Here is a 23370-nt window from a genome sequence, read left to right on the forward strand (position 1 = left end):
AAATGAGTTCAGATTGATTCAAGGGACAGAAAGTCAAGCAGGATGCATCTCCCACTTCATGAGACCCAGCATTCTGATCACCAGCCCAGGAAGTACCCAAGTCCATTTTGTCCCAATTCTCTGAACTCCAAGCCCTTCATTAAGGCTAGGCTTTGAAAATAAAGTTACAGTTCAAAATGACCAGTAACACCCTGGGTTTTAAGGTCATGGTGGACTCTAATTCTGGAGGTGGTAGATAGGATGGAGAAGGTATATTTGAGGAGGAGAGAAAGTGACTGGTCAGGAATGCTGATGGTGACACAATTCATAAATATGAAGTAAAATAAAAACATTTCACAGGTAGCTAATTCCTCTAGGGATGGCCTGGATAAATGGAGTTCATAGATGATCCAACAACACTATGTTTGCTCATTACCTCAACAGCCTCCACTAAAGCTATTGGCAAGAAACCAAAAGGACAAGATTGAAGAATTGAAGTGATCTCACTGATTGACACATTTTGTTCTCTCTCTGCTCCCTCTCAATGATTGAAACCACTTGCAACCAATTCATTAGTCAACAAATATTCTTGGGCACCAATAACTTGACCAGTACCCTTCCAGCTTCTCTGAGGAATGCCAAATGAGTATAAGTCTTCTAATAAATTCATACTTTTCTCGACTTGTTCCTTCTTCTTCTTTTTCAAATAGCTGCCAATATCCACAAGGGCAGGGCTTCTTAAACTTTTTCCATTCATGACTCATTTTTGCCCAAGAAATTTTTATTCAACCCTGGGTATAGAGGTATATGAAATAGGTATACATAACCTTTTACTGTTGCCAAAGTTTTCTTGACCCTCACATTCAATCACGTGACCACATGTGGGGTCACCACTCAGTTTTAGAAGCTTTGTACTAGGGCATGCATGCCTTGTGCTTCTATGTGTTCCCAACTTTGCTGATGTTAAGCACTGATCAAGGGGGTCATTGATAGAACAATATTTCAGAAGAAGTAGGAGGGATAGGGTGGCACAGTGGATAAAGCACTGGCCCTGGATTCAGGAGGACCCTAGTTCAAATCTGGTCTCAGACACTTGATACTTAATAGCTGTATGAGCCTGGGCAAGTAAGTCACTTAACTCTCATTACCCAGCAAAAAAATAAAAATAAAATAAAGAAGGAGGAGGGATAGGATCAAGGGCAGAGGTAAAGAGATTAAGCCTCCAAGGGTAAAGAGAGTTACCCAGGGATAACCAAGGAAATGAGAAGATACAGGTAACAATAGGGAGATATTTCAAGGTATAGAGGAGAAAACCTAAAGAATTTCACATCAATTTCAGTCTTTCTCAGTAAATTAGGGGATGAAGCCAAATGCTAATGGTAATGGAATGAGGGGAGAGATTCAAGTGGGTGTATGAGAATGGAAAAGGTCTGTAACATTAATTCCCTGTAGGGAACATGATTATGAGTCATACAAATGTCTTCTGGGGATAAGTGGCATTTTCCAAAACAATTTAAACTCCCAGAAGAGATTGGGGCAGGGGAGGGGCCAAGGGGGAAAAGGGGACACATAAACATTTAGAAGTGGACAAGCAGTTCCATGCCTTGGGTTTGCTTATAAAGCAGGCCCTTTCTGTCGAATCTAGGCCAGGATTCAGTGAAATAGTTCAGGACTGTACAGTAGGGATATCAATGCAGGAAGCATGATACTGTATTTAACTTTTTTTAAAGTAGGTTCTAACAGATCAATAACTGCCTCTTTATTTACTTTCAAATGGAGGTTATGGTCTACTGCTTCTGCAGCCTCAGCTATGAAATGTGGCTTTTATAATCCAATGGCCACTCTGCACTGATGAGCTCTTTTATAAATGCAGAAAACTCAATTATGTCTCCCTTCCTGTGGCTAGGATCACTTTGAAGAAATAAAAGGAGGACACTGGTAATAACCACTTAGGTGAATGAAAAAAAATAAAGGTAAGAATAAGGGCCTGCCCTCTTCCCATCCCAAGTCTTCAATTCTATTTGGACAAAAAGCACTTACCAACTTCTATAAATGCTGGTTTCTCTTTCATTTATGGGTAGGGAGGGAAAGATTCCTATGTTATCAAATCTTTTCATTTGTTCCCAAAGCCTTTAGGTAGGAGATTCACAGATTTATAGAATTGTAGAAATAAAAGGGACCTTAGAATCATTCTGGTTCAGCCATTCATCTTACAAATAAAGAAACTGAGACCCAAGGTCAATCAAGATTCAATAAACATTTATTAAGAGCTTACTATGTGCTAGGCACTGTGCTAAGAACAAAGAAAAACCAAAGACCTTCTTTGACCCAGGTACTTACCATCCTAATGGGGGATATAGCATATAATTAAATCTGTAAATATTAGATAGAAACAGAGTAGGTAGTCAGAGAGGGGAGGGCACTGCCTGGGAGGGGAGAGAGGGAAAGTCTGGAAAGGCCTTCTGAAGAAAGAATTTGAGCTGAGAAATTAAAGGAAGCCAGAGAATCTAAGAGGCAGAAGGAGAGAGCATTCTAGGCACAAGATGGTTATTGATGGAATGGGACTAGAATTCCCAATCTTCCTACCCCTACTCTCATATTCATCCTGTTTCTCTAGCCTCTCTCTCCAGGGTACCTCCCCAAATCATTTCCACTTACAGATGAGGTAATTTAGATGTTTTTTTGTACTTACTATAAAATATTCTTTCAGTCTAGGGACCCAAAGGAAAGGGTGGGGATGGATGGAAGAAAGCATAGCCTCATTCAATGTAGATAGAACCAATGTACATCTTGGAAATTGAACTGAGGCAGCTTTATAATTTCTTACAATGAATACACAAAGAGATTGCAGAAATAGGAAAAGATCCTATATGTGCCAAAATATGTATAGCAGTTCTTTTTGTGGTGGCAAAGACCTAGAAACTAAGAGGGCACACATCAGTTGGTGAATGGATAGACAAATTATGGTATACTATTGTAATGGAATATTGTTGTGTTATGAGAAATGATGAAGAGAATGGTTTCAGAGAAACCTAGGAAGACATATGAACTGATGCAGAGTGAGGTGAGTAGAGTCAGGAGAACAATTTGTACTATGACAATAATATTGTAAAGATGAATGAGTTTTAGAGTATCTATAATAAAGAGTGTACCTAACTAAGTGGTATAGTGGATAAAGCACCAAGCCTGCTGAGTTCAAATCCAGCCTCAGATACTTATTAACTGTGTGACCTGGGCAACCCACTTCACTCTCATTTGTCCCCATTTCCTCAATTGTAAAATGGATATAATAATAGCATCTACCACACAGGGTTGTTGTAAAGATCAAATGAAATTATATTTCTGAAGACCTTAGCACAGTACCTGGCACATAGTAGATGCTATATAAATGCTAGCTATGGTTATTATTAGTATTATTATTACCTCTTAACAAAAAGGTGATGGACTGAAAATGGAGAACGAAACCTATTTTTGGACATGGCCAATATAGGAATGTGTTTTGCTTGATTATACATATTTATTACAAGGGATTTGTGTTTTGTTTTTTTTTCCAGTGGGGTCAAGAGGCAAATGGAGAGAGAAAATAAATGTATGTTAATTAAAAATATATATATATACAATTTACAAAAATGTAATAGGGAGAGCTGTCTTACATTTGGGTTCAATAATGAGATAGAGGATAGAAGTTTATCTGAAAAAGGTGTAGGCATGTGCAAGACGTATCTGCTATGTAATAGATACAGAGTTGGTGTCAAAGTCAGGAAGATCTATGTTCAAATCTTACCTCTTGACACATACTTGGTTGTATGGCCCTTGGTAAAACTATTGAGCCTCTCCAATGTCCTAAACCTATTTAAGTGCAGAAAAGATATCAACCTTCATTGCTAGAGGGTGAGAAGCATGATTAGACAAAACTGAAATCACTTGTCTGACAAAAAAAGTAATTCCACATGAGACAATGGTGTGATATTAAGTACCCAAAGTTAATGTGGTCATAGGCTTTCATTGAGAGGCATAGCTTCTAGAAATAAAAAGGTGGCAGGCCAACTGCACCTTTATCAGACCATGTATGGAGTAGTGTGTTCAGTTCTGGGCAAATTTTAAGAAAGACATTGGTGAGCTTCAGTATCTAGAGGAGATCAACCAAAATGATGAAAGTTTCCATGACTTTGGCATATGAAAATGGGTTGAAGGAAATAGGAATGTCTTCCATAGAGAAGAGAAGGCTCAGGGGGAAGAGAAGAGGGGTCTTCAAGTACTTTAAAGACAATCATCTGAAAGAAAGACTAGCTTCTCCTGCTGGTTCTCTGAGGCAGAACTATGAGCAGTGGGTGGACATTACCTAGAGAAAGATTTGGGCTTGAAGTAAAGGAAAATCTCCTACAAATTAGAACTATGCAGACGCACCTCATAAGTAGCGGGTTTTCTCCTCAGTGGAGTTCTTCAATCAAAGGCCAGATGACCATTTGTCTGGTTGTTTTAGGAAATGGGCCTGTTCAGATATGTCAGGTTAGATGGCCACTGAGGAACCTTTTAACTCTGAGATCTTGTGATTCCTTTTAGGTCATAGTCCCTCCTGCCCTATATAGAGCCTATGGCCTAACAAAATGAGACCAACCTATCCTTACCCAAGGAGCATTTCTACATGTGCACTGAAGCTCATAATAGAGGCACCTGCCCTTTTGTTTGGTTGTTTTTTCAGTCTTATCTAACTCTTCAATAACCCCTTTTGGGTTTTTCTTGGCAAAAATATTGGCATTGTTTGCCATTTCCTTCTGCTTTATAGGTGAGGAAACTGAGGCAAATAGGGTTAAGTTGACTGTCTAGGGTAACACAGCTAGTAAGGGTCTGAGGTTGGGTTTGAACTCCACAAAGATGAATCTTCTTGACTCCAGGCCTAGCGCTCTAGCCACCGCACCACCTAGTTACCCTAGGGTATAGATACATAAACTGAGGTCCCAAGAGAGATCCTCATTCCAGTGCTCTTTCTGTTATACCACACTGACCACAACCTAGGTTTACTGAGTTTCACCCCCTTTTTATTTCTATTCCAAGAAATGGAAAGAAATATGGAAGAGAAAGTCCAATGGAAGGAGTCAGAGAACTTGTTTTTAAATGTCTGCTCTACTATTTACTATTACTCTCTGACCCCGGACAAGTAATTTGGCTTCTCTAGGACTCAGTTTCTTCATCTTTAAAATGTGGGGGGTTAATCTAGATGAGTCTAACATTTCTCGTCAATTAGAAAAGGAATTAAGCTGAGATACATATTGGTTGGTAGACATCTAAGAGTCCTTTAATTTTTGACCCATCCCCAGTTTCCCATGCCCATTTTCTTCTTAAAAAGGGAACATAAGTTAAAGTGCATTTTAGGGTCACCATTACTAGCCCAGATTTTCCCTAGGGATTTCTCAGGATCTTAAAACCCCTTTGGAATAGTTCTTGAAAACAAGGAAATGAACATGTCTGTAACCCTTCAATTACATTGTCTCACTGAAGCCACATCATCTATCAATATCACAGAGTCAAGTAGCTGGGGAGCTGAGTAAGGCCAAGGTTGTTTGTCATTACGTGGAAGGACAAGGGAAGGGACTTTTTATGCTGAGAAAGTTGTTTTATTTCTTCTAAATTAAAACTTATTTTAAACTTGCTGTGTAACCTTGAACAAAACTCTCTCCCACTTCTCTAGTTTTTTAAATCATGAAGTCTCTAGGTTTGTTTTATCTTGAGAATTCTATAAATCCTTGAGTAATAATAACATTTTATATAGCTCTACGAGGTTGGCAAAGCTTCTTTTTCCATCACAAATTTCTCTGATGTAGGTTGTTGCAAGTATTATTATTATCCTCATTTTGCAAATGGAGTAACTGAGGTTCCAAAGAAGTTAATTTACTAAAGTCATGAAGCTAGTAAGTATCAGAGCTGGGACTTGTACCCAAGTGTTTTGACTCCAAGACCATTGCTTTTTTCAACTAAACCATAATGGGGATTATTAAATACTTTCACCAGAACCACTCAGAATCATGAAATTAGAATTATGGAAAATCAGAGTTGCAAGGGGCTTCAGAGCTTATTCACTCCACCTCTTATCAGGATACAAGAATTCCGTCAATAAAAAAGCCAATAAATGGGTATCCAGACTCTAATGGAAGACCTGTAGTAAAAGGGAACCCATTATTCCTGTTGCAAATCATTCCACTTTGGGATAGCTCTAATTTCTAGGAAGATATATTTTCCCTTACATGGAGCTGAAAACTACTTCTTTGCAACTGCCACTCATTACTTCAAATCTTTCTCTTTTTCTGTCACCAACCAGGACAAATCCAATTCCTTTTCCTCATGAGGACCCTGAAAATACTTGAAGATAGTTTATCCCACATCTGGAGCTCTCCACTATGACTTTTACAGCCTAAAAAAAATGCAAGTTTTTTCAAATAAAACTCCTATGACTTGGGGGCCTCTCACCAGGTCGATCACCCTTCTTGGGATATCCTCCAGTTTGTTACCAACCTTCCTTAAATATGATGCCCAGAACTGAACACAGTACTCCATATATGTTTGGATAGAGACAGATGCATTAGGATTATGACCTACTTGGTCTTGAACTCTCTAACTCTCAAGGCAGCCTAAGAATATGCTTCTCAGAGGGTCTTTCTGCCACAGTACCACACTGTAGACTGATGTTGTTTGCAGTCAGCTAAATCCTCCTGATCTTTTCCCAGGCTGACCTCTACCTACATTATCTGTGCCCCTTCTGAAATGATTTCATTAAACCCACGTGTAAGATTTCTGTTGGGGGCCTTTTGTAAAGTATCTGAAGCCACATCATGTGCATGAGCTTTGTCTCTTCCATGAAATCGATTGATCCTCTAGGGAAGAACCTGCTGTCTTTTGTTTTGTACCTAGCCCACCAATGTCCACTGCTAGATGTCGTGGGCAGGAGGGATATGAGATGTCCTATGACCTGCTTTTCTAGCCATCTCTCTAGGAGCTCTCAGGGACTTCCTGAAGTACCAATTTGGGAGTTCTACAGATGAAGGGAGTCATTCATATCAAACTGCCAAAACCCAAGTATTGATACTTATTCAATTCTCACTTTGGGGTCTTCACAGGCTTTTTCTGGCTTATCAGGATACGGTATGATAAAATCAATGGTGGCATCGGGCTTCTGCAGGAGAGTGCCCCAACTTAGTCTTGATCTCCTTGGCCCTGCAAGAAAAAAAGGAAGAAGCTATAAATTTCCCAATAGTTGCCAATATGCTTTGGTAGAGGGAATTTCCTCACTCAGAATCCCATATACCAATGAAATCATAAGTCAAAAATTTAAAGAAAGGAATATACCCAGCATTGGAATATCTTTGCCCTATTTTCAGATTTGTAAAGCCCTTTTAAATATATTATTTTATCTGAGCTTCTCATTGACCCCAGATATTAGGTACTCTCAGGCATTATTAGCTCCATTTTACACGCTGAAAAATTGAGCCTGAAAGAGATTAAGTGATGGGACACCAATAAAAACACCATTTCAACCTAGGAAGTCTTGGCTCCAATTCAGGCCTTTAAATACTATACCATATGACCTCTGCAAAAAGCCCATCTAACTCTGAAATTCCATTCATCTAACTTGTTGATTCATCTATTTATGACAAGTGTTTTTCAGTTCATTCATTCAGGGACTATTTATTATATGCCTATAGTTTACAATACACTGTGAAAAGGACACTACAACATATGCTTCTTGAGGTCAGGGACTGTCTTTTGCACTTTTTGTATCCCCAGTGCTTAGCATAGTACTTGGCACATAGCAGATGCTTAATAAATGTTTTTGATTGATTGACATGGCCTCTATTCTCACTGTAATCTAGCAATCATATCCCCTCTTACTAGACTGTAAACTGACTGCAGATAAAGGTCTGCTCTTACTTTACCCCCTTTCAAATCAACTAAAAACCATATATTTTTTTTAATTCTTTTTTTTTGTGGGGCAATGGGGGTTAAGTGACTTGCCCAGGGTCACACAGCTAGTAAGTGTCAAGTGTCCGAGGCCGGATTTGAACTCAGTTACTCCTGAATCCAGGACCGGTGCTTTATCCACTATGCTATCTAGCTTCCCCAAAACCATATATTTTTACATTTTTATTCATTTATTTTAATCATTTTACTAAGTGCCTACTATATGCCAGTCAATGAACATTTATTAAACATCAACTCGACACCAGGCATTGTGCCAGACATTGGGAGTTACAAATAAAAATATGAGATAATCCCTATCTCCAAGGAGTTTACATGCCTAAGAGAGGTTCCTAGACATATTAAGCTTAAGGGCTCCTTTACTGACAATACCTGAAGAACAATGGCTTCCACCAACACCTTACCTAAGTGAATAAATGTGATGGGAAATCATAGGATGGAATATTTAAAGCTAGAATGAACCTTAGAAGTCATGTTACATATAGAAACCACACAAGCTTTTTTATGTTCACAGATGAGGAAATTTCATAAACTTATCCAAGATCACGCAGATAGTGGATGATAAGAGTTGCCATTTAAACCCAATTCCAAATCCGACAGTCTTTATGTGACCTCCATATTGCTGCCCTGGTGCCTTCATCCTTCAGAGAAGACAGCTGGGCTCCCACTTAACCTTTCAGGTGTCTCTCACCTTGTCAGGGTTCTGGAACCTAAATAATAATTCATTTTATATAATGCTGTAAGGTTTACAAAGTGTTTTCTTGTATAATAGATCTGAGAAGAAGGTTTTGCAAATATCATTGCCCTCATTTTACAGATGACGAACCCAATCTCAGGGGATATGAAATGACTTGCTCAGGGCCACACAACTGATGTGTTAGAGTTCCTCATATCATCTGCATGAGGAAGACACTCACAGTCAAGTCAGATTTGACCTTTACCCAAGAGTCAATCTTACTGTTGGCTGGGAGAGATTTGTTAAGTTTGTGCATTATTCAAAATCTTTCCCTTTACTTCCCCTTCCTAATGCCCAACTTGGGCCATTTCACTGTGGTGAGTTTCTAGTTAAAGTTTGGTGATGTGGGGCAGCTAGGTGGTGCAGGGGATAAAGCACTGGCCCTGGATTCAAGAGGACCTGAGTTCAAATTTGGCCTCAGACACTTGACACTTGCTAGCTGAGTGACCCAGGGCAAGTCACTTAAGCCTCATTAACCCCCCCCCCAAAAAAAGTTTGATGATGGAGTAGAATTTGCCTAGATCAGAGGTTGTTGTTTGTCCTTAGTTTTCAAATAAGACCAATGAAAACACAGAGTGATGCCTTGAATCATGCATGAATTGGATTTAAGTGAGGCAGAAATGTGCGGTGTCATCAGCCTCACTCTCTCCTCCAGAGTTATCAGAGTCCAGTGGCAGGACAAAAGTCAAGATGACTTGTGATGGCCCAGGATTCAGTGGGTGACTTTGGTATCTTTGATGTCTGATGGCTCTAAGCATGCCACCTTCATGGCCTTTAAAACAAATTTTTCTCATTTATTCATTCATTCATTATGCCAAAGTAATTCACATGCTTGGGGTAGATAATCCCCTAACTCACTGATGGGTTTGAGGCCTGTCAGTTACCCTCAACCTGGTTTACCCCATCTGCTGAGATGATTTACCTAGGTGTGGTCACTGTACATGCTACTGCTTCCTGGAGCCACAGGTAAGAATTTAGTGCCAGGTAGACAACAAAGGTGGATGAGCAGCCCTGAAAAGGGCTTGGCAAGTCCTCACACTTGAGGTCCTAGTCTTCCTTGAACATCAGATAAGGAGAGATGGCATAAAAGGAAGACAGTATGTCAAAATGGAGACTTTAGATTTTATGGTGATCCCTGGTTTCCCTGGTGGGTAGGGGACAATACTCAGGTATTAGCACAGTTGAGGCAGGGTATACCAAGGAAAAAAATGAAACTCTTCAGAAATGGATTCACAGAATAATTAATTAACAGCTGGAAAAGATCTTAGAAGTCAGTCATTAAGTACAACCCTCTCATTTGACATATAAGGAAACTGAGACCCAGAGAATTGAAATGATTTGTTCAGTCACATAGGCAGTAGGTAGCATATCTAGTATTTGAATGCAGTTCCTATGGATTTCAAATCTCATGTCCTTTTAACTATACTACAGGGAATTCCCAACTTAAGCTTACTGTGGTTCAAAAATCCATTTCTCAGTTTATAATTTCTGTAAGAAAAGGATTTGTGTCAATGTAATACATGGTGGTCAGTTCCTTTGGTCAACCTATAAAAGGTCTATTTAACCCATAATTGGGTATTAGAGTAACACATCTACTATAATTTGGTTTCAATAGGATTTTGTGGGCAGGCCTGGAAATCTAACCACCATGTACGACATTGAGTCTGTACCATTTTCCCATCGGGAACACAAAGACCAGAAATATGCCTCTTTCTCCCTCATCTCCCCCTCTTCTTTCCTTCTGTTAGGCAGCATGGCGCCATTGGTCACCCAGAATATCATCAATGTTAGCTCAACAAATACATCTTATGCTCTTTTCCATGACCCCCTTCTCCCAAGCCTGGGTTGGTCATGCATGTATATCATTCACAAATCAGGTGTTTATAATTCAGAAGTCCATATAGTTCAATCAGGAATTTTGTCTGATTCAAAAAATAGCATCAGTAACAAAAATTAATGTAGTGTTAGACCCTTCATTATAAAATAGTCAGACTTTCAAAACCATTTGCTTTTGAGAGAAGCTGGGGCCAATTCAATTAAGGTCTTGCAGATGATCCACAAGACTATACAATGTTTCTATAAATTTCCCCCCCCAGACATTCTAGGGAATGCTATTCTATCCTGTTTAGTTTCAGAAACAAAAAAATACCAGATTGAAAAACAAATAAAAATCCAAAACCATCTCATTATTGTTTCCCTTTGAGAGATTGGCTTAGACTTCTTAAATTTCAGAGACAACCTCTCAAACAGGAGACAATTTTGCAATTGAAAAAATACTGCCTGTTTTGAGGTTTTAGAGGCAAACTCTGACTGTATTTAACCCTGCGGGGATCATTTTTCCTGATCATATTAGAGTGATACTTGTAACAGGAAACAATTTTATTCTTCCCTCGAGTTTTCCTTTTGTTTTATAAAGGAAAAGTTGTTTGGGAATGAAATCAATTGAAGTCCCTAGGTGAAGATTTTAATGAATGTCTCAGGGAAAGGAAATTCTCTCTCTAGATGACTCTTACCACCCATTTTGAGCTCAAATGGAGTGTGAATAATTCCAGAGCTGCCCTGGATGGAAGCTGTTCTTGGGAAGGGGGAAATACACTGTCTGAGAAATCAAATTACAAAATGGCCCCGGGGCCCCATTAACCAGGCCTACTGATGGGTAAGCTGAATGACAGTTATCCCTTTAAGTTCCCCACATAGGGAAAGTTATTCTCAACAATAATGAAAGCCAAAAGAATGGGTTATTTAAAAGTGTCGGGGGGGGGGGGGGACTGCTTTGACTATAGATGCCACTGAAATTTATCTATTCCATCCCTTTCAATTTAGAGATGAATCGAGGCCAAGAGAGGTCATGACATTTGCACAAAGTCACAAGGCTAGTAAATCCCAACCCAGGCTTGGCCCAATGATGATTCTAGGGGAAATGCCACATTCTGCTGCCTATAAAAAAGAAGAGGAAATACTTGGCTTAAATAATATATATTCTAAGGTTCAAACCAAGTGTATTTTACGCCTCAAAATAGGACTGTGGGTCAACAGTAGTCACTGGGAGTGTCTAATAAAGATCAAACATGTAATCTTTATACATCTACACAGTCGATGATATCTTAGATGATTCCACATATGTCTGATATCTGGAAACCTGAAGTAAGTTCCATATCAGGTTCCCAGAAAAGGTCTCAGAAATGACCAAAGAAGGAAGAAAAGAATACAGGAAGGATTTCCTTAAGATGCTTACAAAACCAAACTTCTTCCATTTTAGAGGAAATCTAACATCAAAGCTACACTTTGTGTTCCTTCTGCTGTACATGTGACAGCCTCCTTGGAGAGGTTGAGGTAGGGAACTGCCCGCCTGATGGCCCAGGAAAGAAATAAACAAAAAGAAGAACCCCACTCTAAAGTCATTGATTCTGAGCAAATACCACATTACTTGGTGTAGGTAGAAAAAAGACAGAGAAAGAAAAAAAGGGGATAACTAAACAAGGGACTGCAACCTATTTCCAACACTCACAGCATAACATCCAGGAAAGAACAGACTCCAGAGTCAGAAGACATGGGTTCAAATCCTAACCACATGACCTTGAGGCAGTCACAACTTCCCTGGGCTTCAGTTTCCTTAACTGTAAAAATGAGGGGGTTGGCTTTGGTGGCCTCTGAGGTGCCTTCTAACTCTAGCTATGGATCTATTCTTTCCATGTAGAATGTTGTAGATCTGAAAACCAAAAAATAGAAATATGAGCATGGTAAAAGTAATGATGTCCTACCCTGAACTAAGTGCAGAGGAAAGAGTCAAAGAATTTTACCTGAGGATCTTAAAGAGTGTGTAATCCTGGGCAATACTTAGGTATTCAGAGCAGAGTTGTATCCCGAGTCATAAACTGTCACAGATAGAAGAGAGCTTAGAAAACTGGTAAGAAAACTGGGGCCCGCAGAGGTGAAGTAACTTACCTCATCAATTTATTTTATTTATTTGGTTAACAGCCAGTGAATAGATAACTACTGGGTTTTGCTAGTTGCATTTTACAGTATCCACATCTTACCTCTCCAACTAAATTGGGAATTCCTTCAGGGCAGGGACTTAAGTTCTATACTTATATCTCCCACAGTGCCATAGAAGGGGAGTCAAACATGTTTATCTATTGATTTATAGACAAAGAGATCTCTTCTCTAACCTGATCCTCCCAAAGTGAAGGGGATTTAGGGACCTAGATGGCATGTTATAATAAAAAAAATCAAATTAATTAGGAAAATTTAACCTGAAGAAACTGCACATATATGCATACATACATACACACATACATAGGAATAAGTATATATGTATGTATGTATTTATGTGTGTGTGCATAAACAATAGAGTATCTACTGTGGTAAACACCAGAGAAAATGAAATGATAATTAAGTCAGGGCCTCTACTTTCACAGAGCTTATTACAGTTAGTGAAAGTCACCATTTGAACTCTGATCTTCTTACTTTCTGAGTGTCTTCCATTATACCACTTTACCTTTAAGAATTCTTACTTGATCATGGGTTGAGAAATGGTAGGACTTTATTAAGAGAAGGATCCAGACCATGTCTTTTGGTAGACTTTCCATTCCAAATAAATATGAAAGATTCAAATAAATATTGGACAATAACATCAATGATTCTGAGTGATGCTGATTGAGGAAAGCAAGACCAAAAGAACAGTATACAGGCTGACTAGAACTAAGTAAATAAGGACAATATTAAATGGGAACATAATTCATGGCAAAAGTGAAATGTGACTATTAATACGTTATTAACATTAGGACATGACTTTCGTTCCTTTTGAGATAACAAATGCAGTTACTTATATAGTCACCTTTGTGTTCCACTGATTTGGGAGGTTACTTTCTTTATTGTTCATAGATCTAAATGCTTTTTATATGTATCAAAAGGGCCAAATTTCAGAATTGGAAAAGTCCTCAGAAGGGACCTGTAGCCAAAAACAAAACCCCCTACAATATACCCTATAAGTGGTTGTCTAGACTTTGCATAAACTCCAGTAAGAGGAAACATGCTACTCTCTGAGATAGTCTTTCCACTTTGAGATAGCTCTAATTGTTACCAAAATTTTCCTGGCATCGAGGCTAAAATCACTTCCACATTCTTCCCCTAGTTCTGCCCTATAGGGCGAAACAGAGTCAGTCTAATCCTTCTTCCATATGACAGCCTTTCAAACACTTAAAGATAGTTCTTCTGTCTTCCTGAGATTCCTTTTTCTCCAGGCTAAGTGGTCCCATTTCCTTCAACGGATCCTTGTAAGGCACGAACTTGAGGCTTTTCATCATTCTTATTTCTAGCATAATTGATGTATTAGCTAAAGGGACAGCTAGGTGGTGCAGTGGATAGTAATGCTGGGTCTTGAGTCAGAAAGACTCATTTCCCTGAGTTCAAATCTGGCCTCAGATACTTACTAGCTGTGTGACCCTGGGTAAATCACTTAACTCTGTTGCCTCAGTTTCCTCATCTGTAAAATGAGCTGGAGAAGGAAATGGCAAGCCACTCCTGTATGTCTTTCAAGAAAACCCCAAATGAGGTCATGAAGAGTTGGATGTGATTGAAAAAAATGACTAAGCAAAAGAATTATGTGTAGAACTGAGTGCAATTTTCCAGATCAAATGAAATGATATTTGTAAAGGACTCAGCACAGGGTTTGACACAAAGTAAGTGAATGATAAATACTTATTCCCTTCCTTTCTCCCTCCTTCCAAATGTAGTTTGACCAAGTCAGAGTAGAAGTGACGAACACCTCCCTATTCCTGGAAGCTATGTCTCTCCTATCATAGTACATGAGTACATTTGGGGGCAGTGGGGGGAAAGGCTGTCAGATCTCACTGTTGACTCATTTTGACCTTGCAGTCTACTAACCTCCATCCCCTTCATCCCCAATTTTTGAAAATGCTATTTAAACACCAATGTCAAACCCCATCTTGAACTTGTGTCATTGAGGAAACTTCATATTTACCCTGTGAAATTTCATCTTATTCAATTTAGCCCAATATTTTAGACAGTCAAGATCATTCCATCATGACAATCATCCAGGGTGTCTGCTGTTCCATCTAGCTTTGGATCACCTGAAAATTTGGTCAGGATCCCAATGATTAAAAAAGAAAGAGCATGGACCCATACACATATCCCTGGGGTACTCTCCTGTAGACTTTATTCCAAGTTGGCATAAAACCATTGATGACCAGTCTTTGATTCTGGGCATTCGACCAGTTCTGGAGTACCTAACTGCACCATTGCCTAGCTTCCATTTTGTCTACAAGAATGGTATGAGATGACTTCATAATACAATGTATCATATTTCTTGGCCTCTGGATGGGTGGGGGAGTGATGGGGAAGAAGAAGAGAATTTGAAACAAAATTAAAATGAACAAAAGTAACAAAATAAAACCCCCCAAATTGCACGAGAGATTCTATCAAATTCATTACTAACATGGTGGCAAATTGTATCTAAAGTATTTCTCTGGATGACTAGTTTAGAAATTCAGTGAAAAGGGGAAATAAGGTTAATCTGATTAATTCTTGATAAAGCTGGACTGGATCTTACTGGCCATCATTTCCCCCTACATGTTCACTATCACTTTAATGAAATATTCTAGAATGTTATCAGGAGTTAAAGGTAAGTCCAATGGTCTATAGTCTGAAGATTTCATTCATTTTGCTTTTCTGAAAATCAATATTTTGTCCTATTCTATTGTATTAGTATCCCTCCCATTTTCTCCTCTCCCAGATATCACTGATGGGCTCAGCAATCACATTTGCCAGTGCTTTCAGTGATGGATGACATAGTTCCGTTGGACCAGGTGCCTCGAATTCATCAAAGGCAGCTAATTTTCTCCTTAATTTTGCCTTCCTAACCTTGGGTTAATTTCTTCTCTGTTAACTTTTTTTTTTTGTTCTGTGTGTAAAGTGATCTGTGGGTCATTCTCCTTGGCAGAAAAAGCAGAAGCAAAACAAGCACTGGGCAACATTGTCTTCTCTCTCATGAGATATCCCCAGCCCATCCAGCCAAAGCAGAGGTCTTATATCATATTGGCTCCCCTCTATTCCCCAATCATTTGGGCTGTCCTTAGCTTTGCTCCTGAGCCACAACTTATTCTGAGATTTTGTACTATTCTTTGAAGTCTATGACCTGCTTTTGTATTCATCCTCTGTTGCTTTCCCTTGCACCCATCTTTTGTACATGTCTTTAAAAAAAGAAACAAACAAATTCAGTTTAGGTGGTAAGTTCCCTCTGCTTCCACAGATTTTCTTGGGTTGTTTTCTTTTTCCTCATCAGAACTTCTTCCTTTGTGTCTTTACAATCTTGAGAACTTCCCATCCCTTAGGGGTTATCTTCCTCTGTGGAATTCAAGACCACAGGACCATATTTATCCTTCCCTTAAACTCTTAGAAAACAGCACTTCCCAAATCTGGGGAGCATGTCAGACTATGACTGCCTTTCTTGTCTTCTTTTGCCAAGTATAGAATGTGGAGGTCGCTTTCCCTAATAGTTCCTATCAATCTCACCACAACCAGATTCTCTCTATTGATGATAGATCCAGAGTAGAATTTCTGCTTTTTTTTTGTCCATGGAAAAGTTAGAACCCAAAAAGAGCACTGTCCCATTCTTAATACTTTTAAGGTAACCAGGTAGATGACTGGATAAAGTGCTCAACCTGGAATCAGAAAGACCTGAGTTCAAATCTGCCCTCAGACACTTACTGGCTGAGTGAACCTGGCCAAGTCACTTAACTTCTGTTTGCCTCAGCTTCCTCAACTGTAAAATGAAGATAATAATAGCACCTACCCTCCAAGGTTGTTTTGAGGATCAAATGAGATAATATTTGTAAATTGCTTAGGACAGTGTCTGGCAGAGAGCAGGCACTATACAAATGCTTATTCTCTTCCCTTTTGGATAAAGATTGTAGTATGATGGCAAGGAAGAATCCCTGTTCAGTATCGTGAGAAATGATCGGTTTGGCCCTTTTCCCTGTCCTGACCCAGAACTAGCTCATTTCATTTCAATCATTTAATGTGACCTTAGAAAAATGAAATAGAGTGTTAGAAGGGGACTAAGAAGGCATTTAGTCCAAACCCATCGCCTTGTAAATGAGGAAATTGAGGCATAGAGGTGAAGCAATTTGTCCCAAAACACACGACCAATGGATCTTCTGACTCTCCACTTAATCACCTCTATAGACAGTTCAGAACCAAATTCTCTTCCAGCCTTTCATAGCATACAAGACACACATGTTTTTACGCCCTTGTAATTGGTAACATATCAGTCTGAATTGAAGAAGATCCATTCACTTTAGTCCTGAAATGAACCTCTTAAACTGCACGGAGAAGCAAATAGCTAGCCAGTGAACTCCTCAGAGACAAAAATATATGTGGTTTAACTAGAATTGGCCTGCATCCCCACCCTGCCAAGTTTCATCAGTGAAGATCTATTTCCTTTCCAGCTCCCTCCAGAAAATGGTAAAGCTGAAATGTGTGGATCTTCTGCCTTTCTGTTTCATACTTTTTTATGTAGGTGGTTTCTGATGAGGAGAGAAGCCGTTTTCATTTAAACAAACTAATATGTTAGGAACAAGAGCATAATCCACACAGGCATGTTCTGATATTCTTACCTTGGTGAACATTCCCCTTTAATATTTTGCATGGATAGTTGGACACAGTACAAGCCTCCCTGTCTCATGTATACCCATGCATACCCATTGAAGGCTCTAGTATTTTCTCTGAGGTCCACCCCTAACTAACACAGGATTTTTTCATCCTCTAGAAGTGACCTCGATTTCACTACATCTTCTCCTCCTACACTGCGTCATGACATGTTACAGTAGAAAAGAATACTGGCTTTGGAGTCAGGGGACCCGGATTTCAATCCTGCCCCTAACACTTAATGCCAATGTGACTTTGGGCAAGTGACTTAACCTTCCTGGGCTTCTGTCTCTTCATCTCTCAAATCACAAGGTTGGATTGGATGGCCTTGGAGGCCCCTTCCAGTTATAGTATATGATCTTATGAACTCCATTAAGAAGGAAAGAATCCATCTCCAATACCAGCTCCTTCTTCAGGGTGCTTCTTAAGATTTCCCCTTCAAGGGGCAGCTAGGTGGCGCAGTGGATAGAGCACCGGCCCTGGAGTCAGGAGTACCTGAGTTCAAATCCGGCCTCAGACACTTAACACTTACTAGCTGTGTGACCCTGGGCAAGTCACTTAACCCCAATTGCCTCACAAAAAAGAAAAAAAAGATTTCCCCTTAAACACTCAGACCCAGAGGACACCATCATGATAGATTGACCATAATGGATGTCTTGTGTTCACTGAGTGCCCTGGTAAACTACAGTTTGAGGTTCAGTCTCTTTACATGGATGCCAAAAGCAGCCTCTACTTCTCCAACCATCAGAAGGATGCCATAGACAGAAAGGAATCAAATACACCTCTATGGAAAAGTGGTAGCAATGAAGCCTGAGGTTATCTAACACAACTGGATTGTAGAAGTTCAAACAGGAAGGGACCTTAGAATACATCTAATAAAACGTTACCATTCCATAGAGGAAGAAACTTAGGTACAGAAAGAATGAGTCAACTGATCAAAGAGACAGAGCCTAAGTTAACTGGTTTCCTACTTTCTAGCATGTTAGCATTGGTCAATTTCACCCATAAGATGACCAGAAATAGTGAGGCACAACCCTAGAACATAGACATCTTGACATTTTAATTTTCCTAATTCTGGGTGTCCCATGACCATCCACTCTCAGACAGTTTTCTTGATATCTGATATTTTCATCTTTGAATTTCAAACTCTAGAGGGATGAAGGATATGTATAGTAAGGGAGAGTTTTTCCTTAAATGCTTTTCTCCTCTCTATAATAGAAAGGCTCATCTTCCTGAGTTCAAATTTGCCTTAGAAACTTATTAGCTGTGTGACCCTGGGCAAGTCACTTAGCCTTGTTTGCCCCAGTTTCCTCATCTGTAAAATGAACTGGAGAAGGAAATGGCAAATCACTCCAGTATCTTTGCCAAGAAATCCCCAAATGGGGTCATGAAGAGACAGACACAATGGAATAACAACTGAACAACAACAAAAATATGGGATTCAAAGTCTCCATCTTCATTTTATTTTAAAAGAATGATTTTGATCTGCAGTACTGAACTATAACACATTGAGTGTGCACCAAAATGCTTCTAGTTAAAAGCTCTATTAAGTGCAACTTCTCCAGGTTAAAAGTATCACAGGTCATAGCCTTCCTGAGAGGCAAATGGCTTGGATAGAATGATAACTTACTTAAAAGATAACTGTAATTCACGGGTTCATACTTGAATCAGACAACTCTAATTTTATGTAATTTCTCCTTTCGTTTGTTAGCATAAAAATTTTAATTTAAAAATTCTGAATTTAAGTCCCACTCATCCCCCACAAATAACATCTCCATACACAAAATAGAACACAAAAGAGGATTATATGTGAGAACAGGAATCTCCCCTCTACTACCAATAAAAAAAGAACAACACAATCACTATTATAGGTATAGTGAAGCTAAACAAATCTACATATTTTCTGTGTCCAAAAAAAATGTTTGTTTCATTCTTTGAATTCAACACCTCTGTGTCAGGAGGTAGCTGTAATGCTTCATTATATGTTCTCTGGAGAAGTGGTTGAATCATTGCATTGGTCAGTATTCTTAAGGGATCTTCTCTGAAATATCCACACTGTCCCCTCCTACCCACTAGGATAAAGAACATGTGTTTACAAGCTGCCTGGGTTTAGGGATAAAGTCTATGGAAAATAAAACACCTTAACTGGCCTTCAAGGATAAAGCCCCACTTCCTTAGCTCCTGAGCACTAACCAACTGAACTGACCAGCTCCAATCCCATCTCCTCTGGTAAGCTTTTTTCCAGACTTTTTCGGTCTGGAAACAATCTCCCTAAATTCTTGGAGCACTTTCTATCTCTTTATACATTAAGCACTTACCATTTACTGCCTTGAATTGTAGGGGGGTTTGTTTTGTTTTGTTGTTGTTTTTTTAAATGTAGGTCCAAGTCTTTGCTACTCCTTCCCCCAACCAGATTCTAAGGTGCTATGCTGAAAGATACTAAGCTTTCCATTCCTTATTATCTCTAAGTTTCTCAGTAATCATGTTGTTTACTTATCAGTTAACATGAATAGATATAGGCCTACAAAAGTATGCATGTAAAACCTGTGAATTCTAATGTACATGAAGAAGAGATAATTGGAGCCTGTCACTGGCCCTTGTTTGCAGTATAATCACTTGTTTAAATGAAGGCTTCTCTTCTCATTAGAAACCCCAACCATATCAAAAGGGTATGATTGGAAGCCTGATAAAGGGATTTAACATATGATATATAACTTATTTATTTATTGGGGGGAAGGGGAGTCAGTGGGGTTAAGTGACTTATCTAGGATTACACAGCTAGTGTCTGAGGCCAGATTTTAACTCAGGTCCTCCTGACTCCGGGGCCAGTGCTCTATCCACTGTACCACCTAGCTGCCCCATATAATTTACTTTTTATTTCCAAAGCTAAGGGTTATTTTAAGAAAAACTCCCTTGGCCTGTTAAAGAGCCTATAACAGTAGCACCAATGCTAAGTTCATTAAATAAACCACTAGGCAGTCGATAGAGCACTGGCTCTGGAGTCAGGAGTACCTGAGTTCAAATTCGACCTCAGACACTTAACACTTACTAGCTGTGTGACCCTGGGCAAGTCACTTAACCCCAATTGCCTCACTAAAAAAAACAAAAAACAAAACCACTAGGAGACAAGAATCAGAGTATCATCTATTAATTTGCTGATCAATGCCTAATCAAAATTCCTTTTACAGAGTAGGAAATAATTTATTGAAATGAATAATACAGACAAGCATATAACAAGATAGAGTATGAATAAAGGTAAAGTCATTTCTGAATCACTAATTAAAAATTACCTGCAAAAGTATGGGTTGAAGGAGACAGCTTGGACAGGAGCTCATTAATCTAAGAGTTTCAGTGGACTGAAAAAAGCTCAAGATGAGTCGATAGTGTGATGTGGCAGCCTACCACACAGTAAGAAATTAGTTAATAGGAATATAATAGACAGAAGCATGAAGGTTGATGCCTTGCTGTACTCTCTTCTTGGCAAACTGTGTTTAAACTATCGGAGGAACACATTTTAAGTGGCATTGAAAAATTGTCCAACAAAGGAATGGGCTGCCCATGGGAGGTGGTGAGTTTTCCATTACTGGAAATTATCAAGCAGAGACTAGATAATCCTTACTTGGAATGTTGTGCAAGGTATTCATGATTAACATTGTATAAATTGGACCAAAAGTCTCCTTTAAAATTTTAAACTCAATGGTTGTTATTATAAGAAACTTTAAAAAAAAAATGTGTTTCTCAAGTACTCTACTTCCCAGCCAAAATGGAAAACTCACTGTCTTCCTTCCCCTTCCCCCATGTGCCTATTCTTGTTCCACCCATTACAGTCATTATGACTTTGTTAATACTTGAAATGGATCTCTTCCTTCCACACTCCCAACTCTACCTGTGAAGTTTGTTCCCTTCTTCAAATCCCAAATCAGTACCTAGCTCCTCCATGACGACCCTCCTGAATGGTAGCCCGTGACCCTAAACAACCATTACATTTTTCACTGTAATTTTGGAGGCTTCTCAGCACTCATTTTCTGGAGTGTAAAGAATTGCCTTGAGTTATAATTATTTGTGCTCTCCAATTAGAGTGTAAGCTCCTTCAGAGAAGAGACTGCGTCTTATTCATCATTTCCATGTAGGACCTAGAATTTAGTAAACACTTCAGAAATGCTTGTTGAATTGAACTCAAGGGCCTGAATCGGCAGCCTTTCAGTGGAAAATAACAGTAGCTAAGCACAGGAAGATCTATTATGGAGGCTACTCTGGGTGGGAGAGCAGCTGTTCTTTGACTTCTTTGGAGTTAGATCCAGAGAGAATCCTAGTACTGTTATCTAAGAGGGGATTCAGGTGAGATAGAAAGAATAGTGTCCTTACATAAGAGTCTAACACTAGAGATATAGATGCAAAAGTGAAATAGTTCCTGCCTTCCAGAAACTAAATCTCTATTAGTGGACACATTGTGTATAAGCATGTATGTATGTACATTCCATGCACCTGTATGTTTATGTGTATACATGTGTGTACATGCACACATATAGGCATGTGTGTACTTGGAGTGTGTGTGGGCACATGTATGTTCATGTTATATATATGTGTGTGTATTTGTATGTTTGATCTATACACATATACAGTATTAGTCTCATATATCATGCATGAAGACTGTATACATTATATATACACATATAGATAGATAGATACATGCATACATGCATACATAGTATAATATGGGCAGTTATTTGGCACAGTGGATAGAGTGCCTGGCCTGAAGTCAGGAAGACTCATCTTTATCTGGTCTCAGACACTTACTAGCTTTGTGACCCTGGGCAAATCACTTAACACTGTTTGCCTCAGTTTCTCATCTGTAAAATGAGCTGGAGAAGAGAATGGCAAACCCCTCCAGTATTCTTGCCAAGAAAACCCACACGGGGTCATGAAGAGGCAGACACAATGAACAACAACAATACATTATGATGTAATAGTATATGATATATTGCATTATATATAATAGTATATATAAAATGTATACATACACAAATATACATACATATGCATACACACATATGCATATATACACATACATAGATACATACAATACATGCATATATACCCTATACATTTAATACATACAAGGTCATCTAGGGAGGGAGCCAATAGTTGGGGGAGTTGGTAGGGATCAGGAAAGGCAGGAAGCAAATATTTATTAAGTACCTGCTATTTGCCAGGCACTGTGGTTAACACTTTGAAAATATTTCATTTTATCCTCACAATAACCCTGTCAGGTAGATGGTATTATTATCTCCATTTTACATTTGAAGAAACTGAGGCAAACGAAGGTCAAGTCACAGAACTGGGAAGTGTCTGAGGCTGAATTTGAACCCAAGTTTTCCTGATTCTACGTCCTGTATTCTTTTATAAATTAGCTGCCCTCCAGGTTAATTTTTTAATGTATCAAAATGCACTCAATCCCTACCATCCAGACAAAGTAAATTTGTGTAGTAGAAAGAATAAAAGGAAATTAGGAACCTAACTTCTCTGCCTAGCCCTGTTATTATGAGGTGGGTAACCTCTAACAAATCATTCAGCTGCTGTAGTCCGCATATAACTTATTCATTAAATGGGTATAATGTCATCTTACCACCTCAAGTCAGGGAACTATAAGGCTTGACCTCTTGTAGATTCTCCCAGCTCTAGGAACTATGATTCTGTTGAGTTGAATTCAGTTCATGAAAGTTCAGTTTTGTTGGATAAGTGACCTCCCCAATTCCCTCATGGTCACTTTCTCACCCCAAAGGAAAGAAACTAATGAGTGACAGCAGAGGGGATGGAGCCTATTCCTTAGGGATTGTGCTGAGAAAGATCTGGGAAAACAAGGCCTTTGGGTTCCAAAACAGTAAGCAAAAAGAAAGAGGGCCTGACTCATTTCAAGTTAGCAGAGAAAGATCTCTCTCAGTATTTCTCCCTCTGTGTCAAATGGCTCCTAGGAAGCAGACAGCAGCTGGGAAGGCCTCCAGGCAGGGATGATAAAA

General features: G+C 39.1%; 1 protein-coding gene across 1 annotated transcript in view; it reads right to left on the reverse strand.

Moving 5' to 3' along the window:
- Positions 1 to 23370, reverse strand: part of RGS5 (regulator of G protein signaling 5) — a 90286-nt gene that overhangs the window by 33110 nt on the left and 33806 nt on the right. The window contains exon 2 of the mRNA XM_044001431.1: positions 7076 to 7188. Coding sequence (XP_043857366.1) covers positions 7076 to 7140 — 65 coding nt within the window. The 5' untranslated portion in view covers positions 7141 to 7188. The remainder of the gene's footprint in view (positions 1 to 7075; positions 7189 to 23370) is intronic.

The sequence above is a fragment of the Dromiciops gliroides genome, chromosome 4 (genome assembly GCF_019393635.1).
Source record: "Dromiciops gliroides isolate mDroGli1 chromosome 4, mDroGli1.pri, whole genome shotgun sequence".
Taxonomy (NCBI): Eukaryota; Metazoa; Chordata; class Mammalia; order Microbiotheria; family Microbiotheriidae; genus Dromiciops; species Dromiciops gliroides.